This window comes from Typopeltis vanoorti, chromosome 18, assembly GCF_054136105.1.
Source record: "Typopeltis vanoorti isolate ZY-2024b chromosome 18, IOZ_Tvanoo_1.0, whole genome shotgun sequence".
In the NCBI taxonomy this organism is placed as follows: Eukaryota; Metazoa; Arthropoda; class Arachnida; order Uropygi; family Thelyphonidae; genus Typopeltis; species Typopeltis vanoorti.
In genome coordinates this window covers 72,055,474-72,069,389 of record NC_143566.1, presented here as the reverse complement: position 1 = coordinate 72,069,389, position 13,916 = coordinate 72,055,474, and the positions used below count along the sequence as shown (strand labels likewise).

At 34.2% G+C, this 13,916-nt stretch overlaps 1 protein-coding gene across 1 annotated transcript in view; it reads left to right on the top strand.

The window, feature by feature from the left end:
- LOC150096795 (enoyl-CoA hydratase, mitochondrial-like) overlaps positions 1–13,916 on the top strand; it is a 78,116-nt gene that overhangs the window by 49,964 nt on the left and 14,236 nt on the right. The window contains exons 5-6 of the mRNA XM_090407945.1: positions 5,500–5,604; positions 9,885–10,004. Of these exons, the coding sequence (XP_090264071.1) occupies positions 5,500–5,604; positions 9,885–10,004 (225 nt within the window). The remainder of the gene's footprint in view (positions 1–5,499; positions 5,605–9,884; positions 10,005–13,916) is intronic.

Genomic DNA, 13,916 nt, shown 5'->3' with positions numbered 1-13,916 from the left:
TGGTGAGCTCATTCCTGTAGCCCTCCACATCAGCATTGTCAACTTCCAAGCCCATGCTTTTGCCCAGAGACAATATCATCGACAACAGCAACATACTCAGCCTCAAAGCCTTCAATTCTCTGTCTGCTACACAGTCTGGCCACAGTTTCCTCCAGGCCGAGTTCATGGTCCTGTAAATCACTTGCACCCAGACTTTGTCAAGGATACTTAAGCAATGGAGGATGTTGAAGTGATTTTTCCAGAATTCTTTGAGTGTAAATTCTGTGTCAGAGGTCAGTTCAAAAAACTTTTGAAACAGTGCTTTGTGTAGAGTTTCTTAAAACTTCAAAATGAACTCCTGGTCCATGGACTGGATTAGAGGAGTCATGTTAGTGGGCAGGAACTTCACTGTGATAAAATCAAACTCCTCCATAATTCGTCCTCCAAGCCATGAAGATGAGCAGGGGCATTGTCCATCACAAGAAGGCATTTTGTTGGCAAATTTTTTTCTTATTCTCAAAGACTTCATGGATCCACTCAATAAAAAATTGCCTGATTACCCAAGCATTGCTATTAGCCCTCCACATAACAGACAATTTAATTTTTATCACATTATTTTTCTTAAACATCCTCAGATTTTCAGAGTGGTACACAAGCAATGGCTTGACCTTGAAGTCCCCACTTGCATTTCCACATAGCAAAAGAGTCAGCCTGTACTTCATTGGCTTGTGTCCTGGCAATGAATGCTTTTTCCTCCTGAGTGATGTAGGTCCTCCTTGACAATTTTTTCCAAAATAGGATGGTTTCATCACAGTTGAACACTTGTTGGGCGGGAAAAACCCTCAGCTTTTACATAGTCACTAAATTCTTGAACATATTTCTCAGCAGCTTCTTGGTTCCATCCCCGTGGCCTCCCCATGCCCAACCACACTATATATGCTATGTTCGAGATGAGAGTCATTCAACAACTGAGGTTCCACTGTATTTTCAAATATCTACTGCTATGCCCTGAAAATGAGTGTTATCAAGTGCTGGAAAAGAGACTAAAAAACAATCTAAATCATTGACAATTGAAAAAAAAAATTTACTTAGTGAATGGAGAAAGGTGAAATTTTCACTGGTATGGAGTGAAGTGTCAAAATCCTGTATGAATGATATGTGGCATAAGCTTTGGTATCTGCACAATCATGACACTACCCTTACATCAATAACAGAATTTGACAGATATCAAAGGAAATAGGACTAGATGATGTAGAAGTTGGTGACATAAATGAGCTCCTTGAGAGTCATGGTGAAGAGCTTTCAATGGAATATTTAGAAGAGCTAGCATAACAACTGTCCAGAGAAGACACAGGGAAAAGTGAAGCTGACTCTGCAGTGTCAGTTAGGACACCAATAGTAAAATCAATGAAGAGGCTATTGCTCTTATTAATGAGGAAAGTGAGATCTGTAGCAACAACCCCAACTGGGAGCAGAGCTCAACTGTTAAGAAAGGAATTGAAACAGTTCTATAGCCATATCATAACTTATTATCAGAAAAAAAAAAAAAAACCAAACAGACTTCTATTTTCTATTTTATTATTTAAAGCAATAAATTTTGTTTCTTATTCTTAAACATTATACAATTTTCAATGTATAAAGTTCATGAAATGAGACATTTTTCAAGTATTTTGTGTGTTGATTACTGAAAATCTTGGAACTGAACCTTATGTATTTACATATGTTCCCATTATGTTTTTGCTTCAATTTAAGCTGGAAATCTCAGGGACCTCACCTTGACATAAATAGTCATACATGTATTGACTATCGATAATGCCAATTTAAACCATTTACCACAATACACACCTTACCAAACTTCTAAGAAAGCATACAATGCCATGCTAAAAGAAATTCACTGCAGAAAACTGTCCACTATAAAAAAAACTATTTCCATAGGCCCTATGGGTTTGATAAAGTGAGAGTTGACTATATGTTTTCTGGATTTCTGAACTGTCTTTAAAGTAAAAAAAAAAAATGTAGGCTTGACAACCCCTATTTTATCTGAACCCAGAAGAGACCTCCATTGTTCCTAAAGGTCTCTTCAATGCTTGAATGAATTCTGGAACACTGTAAGGAAATTTCTTTAATTCTCATTTCATTTTCTTTTTATAATAATAATAGTTTGCTATGAAACCTGTTTCATTCATCTGGAATTCAGCTTGCTTATTCAGGCCTTCTTAATTATATGGTTTAGCCAGTGTAAAAGTTTTATACCTCCATATCTGATTATTTCTGTTGAATATCAGCTGCCTTTTCAGATAGTTGTTTCTACCTCCATTAAAATACTCATGACCACACATTACTCGTGGATATTTTCTTAAATTGCTGGCTATTAAGTTATGTTTTTAATTTCAGTAAATTTTTTCTATTTAGAAAAGATGAAAGGAATACTGTGTGCATAAGGATGACATCAGTTAGGAAAATTATTAGATGTAGGTCAGAAAAGTATTGTATTGGAAAACTAAACCTAAGGAAAAAAGAAACTGGCTCTGCATGCTAAGGACATCCTGGAATAATTCTGTCATTATGCTGCATGTAAAAGAAAAATGTGAAAGAATAATTCTACTGAATGTAGTTGGCACATGCAGGAGATATTGTTGAACTAATGAGTACCCATTTTGCTAAGAACTGTCAACTTGTCTGCAACTTGGAACTCAGTGCTACCTCTGTGCCGAATGAAGAAACTCAGGTGTGTGAAGGAAAAGTACTAGAGCCGATGCATAGAAGAGCTATACATAAAATGAATAAGAACTCTGCAGTAGGGTCTGATGGGATATCAGTACATATCTTAAGAGTATTCAGCTGAACTTGCTCTTGCCTTTGATTTGGGCATGCAGATGAGTCTTGGTTCAGGGAAGACTTCACAGGAATGGAAAAAATATGTGATAATCCCATTGCACAAGGCTGTTATGAAGATTGACGTTCACCTATCAATATCTCTGGAGTTGAAGATTTTCAATAATTTGATACGAGCTCACATGGTTTGAGAGAATCTGTACTATGCTGTGAACTGCATAAGTTTACTAAAGGAAAGTTATGTTTGAGTAACTTGCTCACATTTTATAATAATGTTATACATGAGTTAGTCAAGGGGAATAATGGTTACACATTGATACTTTTGTGTTTTGCTATGCTTTTGACACAATACAGCATCGAAAGACTTTTTCATGAGTTGCAGAATATGAGATTGGATTATAAACTGTTAGCTTGGATAAGAGGATGGATGACTCACATATCATGTGAAGTCCTTGATGTTTGTTTTTCCCCACTACTCCAGAATTGCTTTGATAATGAACATTAGCTTTCACTTTTCAGTAAACCTGTTTGCTTTCTTGAATTTAGAAATAAAGGAAATGGCATTATATTATTCACTTTTTGTTACATCATTACTAAACTAGGAAAAAATGGCCTAATTTCCTTTTCCTGATAATGGTAATGATAATGGTAAAAAACAACAAAAAAAAGAGGAATGTAATGTATACATGAATACAATGTACATTCAATGAATTATATTCATGTATAGATAGATATTGCTGATCAAATAGCATGCTAGAGATTGCTAGAGATTTTTTTTTTTTTTTTGATATTTACATACAATGGATGTATAAGCACATGCTATTTGATCAGTAATATCTACACATGAATATAACTTAGTGAATGTACATTATATTCTTTTCTTTTTCTTTTTTTTAATATGTGTTAAATGAAAATTTCTGCAATCAATTGTTTTCAGAAATGTATCTTTGTTTGCAGCTGTTACATCTTCATATATTACCATTATACATGTTGTTTAATTTCTAATAAACATCCTCTTTATCCTGGTATCTGCAAATATTTCTGATTGTTAATATAATCAAATAGATATTCTATCTTTTGGAAAAGAGAATTCAAGTAAAATTGCATCTACCTTGGGTAAAAATATATATAAAAAATGATTTTGCAAAAATAACAATTATATTGTGTTTCTTTATATACTTTGTGAAGCACAGTTTGTTTTTTCTCTGCAGTTAAAAAAAAAAATATATTTCTTTCTATGGAATGTGCATGCACTATTATATTACAGTATAAGTTATTTGTACAATCTTAATCTAGGTAGGGATATCTAAATTATCATCATCATCATGCGTATCAATGATTTAGGCCTAGCATGGCCTGTTCCAGCCTTAGAAGTCATTGTTGAATCATTATCCAAATTATAAATACATAAATCATCCAAACACCAAACTAGCAGTATACGAGGGTTGTAAAAGTTTGGTAAATTTCCAATAGATGGCAACACAATTCGTTCATTCATACCAGTGTTGGCATGTATCATGTTTTTCATAACCCCCTGCCAAAATTTTAGTCCCGTGCAATGTGTAGTTCTTGTTTGGCAAACATTTAAAATGACTATGTTCGCATTTTTCATAAAAATGGAGAAAAACGAGTTTCATGCAGTGATAAAACTTTTATTTGAAGAAGTGGATGGCCATGCAGATCAAAGCCAAGATAGATGCAGTTCATGGGAACTCGGCACCAGTGTGCTCCGGACGCTCGACTGAGGTCACTACGAAGGAAACGATTGACAAAATCTGTGGTATCATTATGGAAGACCGCTGAGTGAAAGTGCACGAGATTGCTCAGATTATAGGCATCTCAACTGAACAGATGTATAATATCCTGCATGAAAAATTGCACATGAAAACGCTGTATGCACAATGGGCGCTGCGATTGTTGACTGTTGATCAAAAACGCATGTGAAAACATTTCAACGCAGTGTTTGGTGATGTTTAATCGCGATTCACAGGATTTTTTGCGTCGATTTGTGGATACACCCATTTTGAAAATGAAGATATCAAAAAAAAACATCATTATTAATATTCAAACATGTGTAAGCACAGCTCATCTAAAAATAGTATAGTCACTTACTTTAAATGAAAGGGAGGTGAAAGATTAGCAAAACAGGTTCACTGATACAGTTAGGGATGTTTTAGATGAAAGGAGGGAGGGGAAGCTGATCAAATCCCAAATAACAGACCAAGAAAATTGTTAGGAAACTAATCAAATATTTAGTTGGATCTTGTATACATACCCCCTTGAAGATATATGTACCAGGAAATATAATGATATGAATTCGGTATAAATGCATGGAAGGATAAATTGATATTTCAAAACCTTCAACATTATCTTTTTTAATATTTGTTCCTTATTTTCATATTTTTACAAATATATTCCCTTTTTAAATGATTATATTACAAATATAATCATTTTTAAACAAAAATTTCTTCCTCCTTTTTCTCATGCAAACTAAAAATTGTAATATACTTTATTGCCTTTATCCTACTTATTTATTCCTTCTTATTTAATAAGAGACATTCCCTTTCATCATCTTTCCTTGCCTTTCTTAATGGGTTTTTCCCTCTTGTTTTAAAGAATTTAAGCACTTTCTTTTCAATAATTATCTGAAAAGTGCATTAAATAATGTATGATAATTTGTTGCAGGTGCTGGCGGTTCTCAGAGATTAACTCGTATTATTGGTAAGTCAAAAACCATGGAAATGGTCTTAACTGGCATGCAGATCTCGGCTTCTGATGCAGAGAAGTGGGGTAAGTATGAAATATCTTGTATTCTACTAGGCAGTACCTGTAAACATTTGTAACATTTATTTTCAGTTTGGAATTTGATATACAGTTTTATAAGTGCAAAATGACTTCCAAATGCCATGCAAAACGAGATCCTAGTTCCTTTAAGGCCACTGAGCAAATGACTTCACTAGACTCCTTGAAAAGAAAAGATGAAAGAGTATTTCAAGATAAGCTATTGGTTTCAATGTTGTATCTCAGCCAATTCATTTCATTATGTAGTCTACAAAGACACAAGCAGTAAGGCTTGAGTTATCATCTTTCTCAATTTTCGTGTAATTTCTTCTGGTCTGAACAGCAGAATATTTCTGGAAAGGAACACTGGCTTTAAAGTCTTTCAACTGTTTGAAAAAGGAGAGACTGATGCCTTCATTCTTGTAGTTGTGTGTGTGTCATGCAGTCTCACCAGAGTAGATTTTAAAAAAAAAATGTAGTCCTTATATCTGTTGTCTCTGATAGCACATGATGACTTCTTGATGTACAATTTATATACAACTCTTCTTGAGTAACTGTTAAGTATGAACTGGTCAGACGTATCATTTTATCATCTCCTAAGATATGAATAATTTTTTTTGCCAAAATAATGAAACAGAAAAATCTCCTTTATTGTTTTAAAAACAGCATCAATGATCTGAACAGCTATTTGAATTTTATAAATGGTCTCCATCAAAAAATAAAATTCATTATCAAAATAGAGGAATGACAAATTTATCTTTCTGGACAGTTTGATTATTAAAGAACCAGATTTTAGTGTATCACTGCATTCAGGTCATGCCAGCCTATTCCACTATCCCTATAAATTATCTCACTGACAAATTATATACTTGTGTGTTTCTTCCTGTACTCAAGCATAAGCAAACCAAAGTTTGCATGAAGTATCCTCCAGGTTACTTTCACATCACATTGCCCATTGTAAAATCTCCAAATGCGTACATTTCCTTTCCAACTTGTATCTTGCCATGTGTTCTGCCAGTGCACTACACGAATTAGTTTCTCTATTCATCAGTGGGAGTTGGGACTAATTAAGATACAAAAAGTTAAAGCAGTGGCAGAAGTCCTGTTTCTATGTACAAGTAGAAAACAGTATATATCACCATTTTATGATGGTCTTGATGGGAGATAGTTCTGGGAAGTTTTTTCACTGGTTGGCTGTTTTGTTTTTACATTCTCTTAGAAGAGAGTAGGGGGATGATGATGGTTAGTTTAACAAGATATAGCTGATGTGATATTTCTGTATTACATCAGCTATATTATTAGCTGGATTATTTCAGAATCCAGAAAATGATTGACTCTAGACTAAATTTAAAAAAATATATTTTTAATAAAATTAAAAAACTATATATAAGGCATATATTCCATTTGTTAACTATAAAACTAATTGGATCCAAGACCTTCTAAATAAAACTATATTTTTGAGATTGGTTATCACTACTAGACAGAGCATTTTTTTTTTCACAAAAAAAATAAAAAAATTGTTAATTAGATTGGGTTCTTTGTCACGTTTAAAATGTTTTGACATTCTAAACATTCTTTTTAAAGCGTAAAACTCCTTTTTTTCTCTTAAATTCCATGAGACCATGTAGTATTTCCTTACTTAGTGTACATACAGATAATGAATCCCATGAAGTGGTCGCATCATTTGTATTTGCACTGTTTGAACTTATAATTACATGTAAAATATGGTTTAATGGAAATAGGCAATGAAAAAGTTAACATAAGGACTTGTTTATTAACGAAATATTACAAAAATTTATAAAAATAATATACTTTTTAAATTATTGTTAACAAAGTCACAGAGTAGTTATAGAGAGCAAAATAAAAATGAAAAAATTCTAAATATCACTCCTGAAGGTAAGCTTACACTGAAGAAATTATCTTTGTCTTTTAAAATGTTTTAGCATTGTAGATTGAACTGTTTTCTCTTACTTTAAATTTTCATACATATGCTGGAAGATGCAGAGTGCTTTATCCACATCTCAGCAAATTTGCATTCTTTGATGAAGGTTAGGGTCAGCATCCATAATTTTTTGCCTCATGATTTCTACAGCTTGAAAAATATCCTCAAATTCCTTGAGAGTGAACTCCTTCATTTGCCCATTATCTCATTCTTTGATATCATTATCGGTATTTTTCAAATGCTCTCTGTTGATCTAAAAGGATTGTCATCATTAGTCAATTCTTCCGAATGTGAATTGAGCAGTTCTCAAATTGTCATTTTCTAGTTCATCAAATCCAAATTCTCTTCCAATATTGTTATTTCTTCTAAATGTTTTAGCATCTTTGAAATCACAACTGTACAATAAGCCAAATGCGCTTCCATGCTCCATGCATGTTGTTTGCAATTATTTGTTGCCAGGCATTGTGAATATTTTTTATTGCATGTCTGATGTTATAATTTTTCCAGAATCCTGTTAAAGAAATTGTAGTTTTAGCAATTGCCTATTTAAATGTTTTTCTTTTGTAGCAGGCCTTAAATGTTGTAATGGTCCTTTTATCCATAGGCTGTGACAAAGATATTGTGTTCAGCAGCAAAAAAAATGATTTTTACATTTTCACACAGTGAACCAACCATAGTAGGATGACCTTGAGCATTATCTAAAATTAGTAGTACTTTAAATGTGATGTTGCTTTCCTTGCAATATTTTTCAACAGATGGACAAAAATAACTTGAGAACTAGTCATTGAACACTGCTTGGATCACCCATGCTTTCTTATTTGACCATCAAATAACTGGAAGTGATCTATGGCTCTAGCCTTTCAGGGCACGAGGATTTGGAGACTAATAAATAAGCATCAGTTTCAATTTAAAATCATGTTAGCATTGGGCTCCCAATGCTAACATGATTTTGTTCATCAATGAAAGTGTTAGGCAATCTTTAGACACTTTAAATCCAGGTTAAGTTTTTTCTTTCTTAGAAATGTAAGTTCTGGAAGTCATCCCTTTCCAGAATAAACTAGCTTCATCCTTGTTGAGGATTTGTTGACAGTGTATACACCATCTTCAATTATTATTTTTTTAAACATCAGGATATTTAAATGCTGTGTCCTCGTTTGCACTCACCTCACTGGTAATTTTAACATTATGCAGCTGAACTTGATTTTTAAATTGATCAAACTAACCAACACTTACATTAAACATTTCTTCTACTTCATTGTTTTTTTTTTTCTTTCACTCTCTTAAATAACTAGATAAGATTAATGAAGAAGGTGAGGCATTTCAATAAATAGCATGAGAGTAAACTACCTCTGCTTTGCAGATGACATCGTCCTAATTGAAGATGCAGCAAGGCTGGAATGGACACTGCAAACACTATATGCAGAAGGAAAATTCCTGGGCTAAATGTCAATTTTGAAAAAACAATTATATTCGGACAACAGGAGTTACTGAACAAAGTTACCATAGATTTCAACTGGAAAATGTGGAACACTTCATATATCTTGGATAACACATGACACGTGACTTGGACCAGAAAAAAAAAAAACAAACGCTGAACTGCATATTGTGGAAGCCTGTATCTTCAGCAGTATGCTCGATGGATGTGAGGCCTGGGTACTCCTGAGAGAATCTGAGATGAGGATATTAGTATTCTAGGGGAAGTGATATAGAAAGATCTTGAGAATAAGCTGGATCCAGAAAGTGGACAATGAGGAAATATATAATAACGAATATAACTGAAAGAAAATCTGATCCAGAAAATAATCAAAGGGAAACTACATCTATTTGGCCATATATGTAGAATGAACGATGAGAGAAAATGAAAAACGCTGCTGTTTGGGATGATTGAAGGAAAAAACAAAAGAGGAACACCAAACAGAGACTGGAGCAATGACATCATCAAATGGTGCCGAAACTCTGTACACAAAATGAGTCATCCTTCGCAAAATAGAATGCAATGGAAGAATCATATCGAGATGGCATCAGACACCTACTGGCATTGAACCCATGGTGGTTGTTGATTGAACTGCAAACCACATCTCACAGGCATTGTATCATCATATAATAAATAAATAAATCCTTATTTTTTTTAATTGTTGATACTCCTACTTTAACCAGTCATGTTGATTTAGCCTTTCAAACTTAGGATGGTCCCTCTGGTAGTTTACTAGCATACATTGCTTGCATTGCCCATTCACTCTTTCACCATGTTGAGGTAACAGATAGGATTGAGAGAGTAAGAGAGAGAAACAGATGAATTTTAATACAGAATTAAATGAAATCATATTTTAATTTCTATTTGATCTAGGAATTGTGAGCAAAGTCTTTCCTACTGATAAAGTAGTCGAAGAGGCAATAAAGCTTGGTGAGAAAATTGCTTCCAATTCAAAAATAATTACTGCTCTTTGCAAAGAAGCTATAAACCATGGTAAGTAAATATACATTATCATTCAAATATTGCAGATATTATTATTAAAATTAACTTTTTTCAAAAAATGGAGTGCTTAAGGGTCAAAGCTGTATAACTGAGAGGGAACCTCTACATAACCTTTATAGGAATGTGGATAACCAACCAGGGCTTCTGACCTAACATCTAATCCTCACCTTCTTGTGGTACACCCTGTTAGGTATCTACCTGGATACTGAACGAATGAGGATGGGCTTGCAATTTCGATTTAGCCAACTGAAATTTCGAGAAAGCAACTGATATAATGAAAATGGAAAAGTTGGTCTTTGTTGGGGATCTAAATAGCATAGCAGAGCAGAATGATTGTTAGACATACAAGAATATTTTGGGAAAATTTGGAGAAAAGAGCAACCTTAATCCATATTTACTAGAATATAACTTGCCCTTGCGTATATCTTGCACCCACCTGATTTTACTTTATGAAAAAAGAAATTAAAAAGTTTCACTTATTCCTCACACACACATACACAAAAAAAAAAAAAAAAAAAATATCAAAGAAATAGTTAGTGATTGTTGTTATGGCAAAAATAGTAAAAAAAAACTTTTGGAAGTGAAAACCAATGTGGCCATTATTCCTAATGGTCTTACACCTTGTCTACAGCCCTTGGATGCATTGGTCAACAAACAATTCAAGGACTACGTACTAAAATTCTACATGGAGTGGAAGGCACTCCAGCAGCTATGATCTGACTCTGGCAGAGAAGATTAAGAGATCATCATTAGAACTGTTTTGCAACTGGATTTTGAAAGCTTGGGATGTGATTTTGCCAGAAATAATTGCGAAGATTTTTTTAAAGAAACTGGCATTTCTAATGCCCTGGATCGGAATGAAAATGACGCTATTTGGGTAATTTGACAATGCACACGAGGAAACTGCTCTTGAAACTGGAAGTAGCAATAGCAAATTGGAGATTCTTGGTAAGTCATATCCATTCTTAGTATTTTTAAATCATGGCGATCTTATGATTCTGAAATGATAAAAGGACAAGCAATAATGAAACTGTTTAATTTATTTACAGAAGCATTGTTGCTAAAGATTCAAATATATTGCATGATGAAGGTGAGCAGCTGATCGCGTAAATAATGTTGATAATTAAACTTTAAATGCATTCATTTTATAAATAATGTGAGCAATTTATGTATTGATTCATATGGGTCCCCCACTTTCTCCCCTATCCATTAAGACCTGGCTGAACCCACTTAATGAGGGATTGAGTATATGTATTTTATGACTGTAAATTCGTGTATGTTCATGAGATTGATTTGCCTGTTCTGAGGGATGAAACACTAGAGTTTCCTGGTGAAAAATCCTCCACCTTCATGTGAGAGCAGCAAACTCACCTTTAGTTGAAAGAGCCCAGATAAAGGTTCCACATCTTGGACAGGAATCGAACCCAGGTCTTTCTGACCAAACAGCTTCATCTATACCAACTGAGCTGCATAGGCTTTCTGTGAACAATTAAAATTATAATGACTGCTGAGGATTTAATTATAAATGTTAATTTAGTTTTTTTCCTGAAAAACTTTAGTTTTCAAAAATCCCCGCATATATCTCGCACAACATTTTTTAACTTTGATTTTGAGGAAAAATGTGCAAGTTATATTCAAGTAAATGCGATAATAATGGAAAATGCCTGTTGGTTTTCTGCTCAGGGCATGGACAGATTATTACTAACACAATGTTTCAATATAAAAATGTGCACAAATTCACATGGAAAGAAAAGGCAAGGAATAAGAAAAGTGTCATTGATTATGTTATTGTTGATAGTGATGTTTTCTCACTGGTGCAGGACACTAGAGCGTACAGAGGATTTGAAATTGGAAGTGATCATCATTTAGTCTTGAGCAGGATAAAATTTAATTTCATATTGAGAAGCAGAACATGTAAGAAAGTTTTAAAGCAAATAAAAGTTGAGCAGCTCTCGGATGTGAACTGTAGACTAAAATACACAAACATTTGTATGCGAAGGTTTCTGTGGGTCAGTAGTTCGAGAGATAGATTCCAGTATTGAAACCATATGTTTATTAAATACGAACAGGATACGTGAAAACCCGACAAGTTTCTTAAGTCGTATGACTTGTGTTGCAATGGTTTCTTATAATATTTATCTCTCTACTTATTTGGTATAATACGTTTGTACTCTATTTGTTTAGATTAACTTCTATTGTTTTATATATTTCCTTTATCCTACCAGCTACACCATTTATGTTGAGACTTTCTCTTATCTTGTTTGCTTTTTCTTTACTTAATTAGTTATTTACCCTTTCTTAACTAATCCAACATCCTATCTTTCTTAAATTCAAAACTCGTCTAACACTGTACCTTACCTATACACATTTATCCCTTATAATTTAAACTCTACAATCAAATATTCTCTCCTTCAGTGCTTTGCAGTCCTATTGGCCTCTCTATGTCCTAAACAAACAATCTGAAGAAGTTCACCCTATAAGTATTAACACATTTATTTTTATGCTGCGCCAGCTAATACCTAGGTAGAAAGGATTCTTGTTCAGGGTGACTCCTTTAGAGAGTTAATGATTATTTGATCAAGCATAAATTTATCCCCCCCCCCTCGCTTGTCCTTTTCTTTCTTACAGTCGCGGTTTACTTATTGCATTAGTATTCATGGGTTTATCCTGCTTGGTTCGTTGTTATTTTTATGAGCGGTAGTTTTGAATTCATATAATATAGGCAGATCGGGCAAGTACATGAATGAAACAATTTAATTAGCTTTATAATACATTTCAAAACAGGATAATATGGTTGCACTCAACTCAGATCAAAAGCTCTAATTAACTTGTACTTATCACACATACTAAATCTTAATAACCTTAAATACAATCATAAAATACAATTCATAGATTATCATTAAGCCATTTGGATACATGTGACTATCAGTGAACACATCAGCACAATTACACTTTTAGTTTAACATGATCTTGTATCTATTCGGCCTCTCGGGCAAACAGTTCTTAACACTGTCTCGGACACGTATCTAGTTATAGGCTACTCCTACAGTTCTTTAAGTTCAGTCCAATTTAAACGTTCACACAGGAAATTCACTCTCTTCTTACAACTGGAATTAGTATTTCAAAAATCTACATTATCATTTCTGTCCTTGAACTCTTAAAACTTGTTCCCGCCTTGTCTAATCATCAAGGCCTTCAAATGTAATTGCTTTTGGAGGATATCTTCCGTAGATCTGTGCGAGTAGAATCTCCGAGGGAAACATGGGAAGTTGCACGGTAACGTCGCCTTGAATGGACGGCTCAATTTAGTCCCTCCGTCGTACGACAACATCACAGCTATCCTAGAACATGGACATAGCTTGGCACAATACGAACGCTACGATGGACGAACTATGTGCCTTCCGCGACTGGCCAGGGACTTCCCTCCTACGACGAGCAGGACCACTCCGAGAGATCAGGAATCCAGGAAAAAAGAGATCTCGAATCTTCATGCAAGGCCTTTTTGTTTCCTTTCTCCTCTCGTTAAATCTCGATATTTGCGACACGCGCGAACTCGGTCACGTGTGTCCACGTCAATCTCATTAGCTCCCGCTATTAAATTTTCGCACGTGTGTCTGCCTCCTATTCCTGGAAGACGCTTAGGTTTCCCTTTCCAATACTTTCATAATGCAGGACGGTAAAAGTGACCTTTGAGCCTTGACTCACAGGCTTTACTAAGTGCAAGAGGCTGTTTTTCCAAATGGATTTTTGCCAGCTTACATGGATTTCTATTATCAGGCCCACACTTTATACAATTTTATACAATTCCTTAAACTTTATCTTGACTTGTGTTCACAAACAATTTATTTTTTCTATTGCCAACGTTCCATGTTCTCTGCCTGAGTAGAATTAATGTTGTGACCT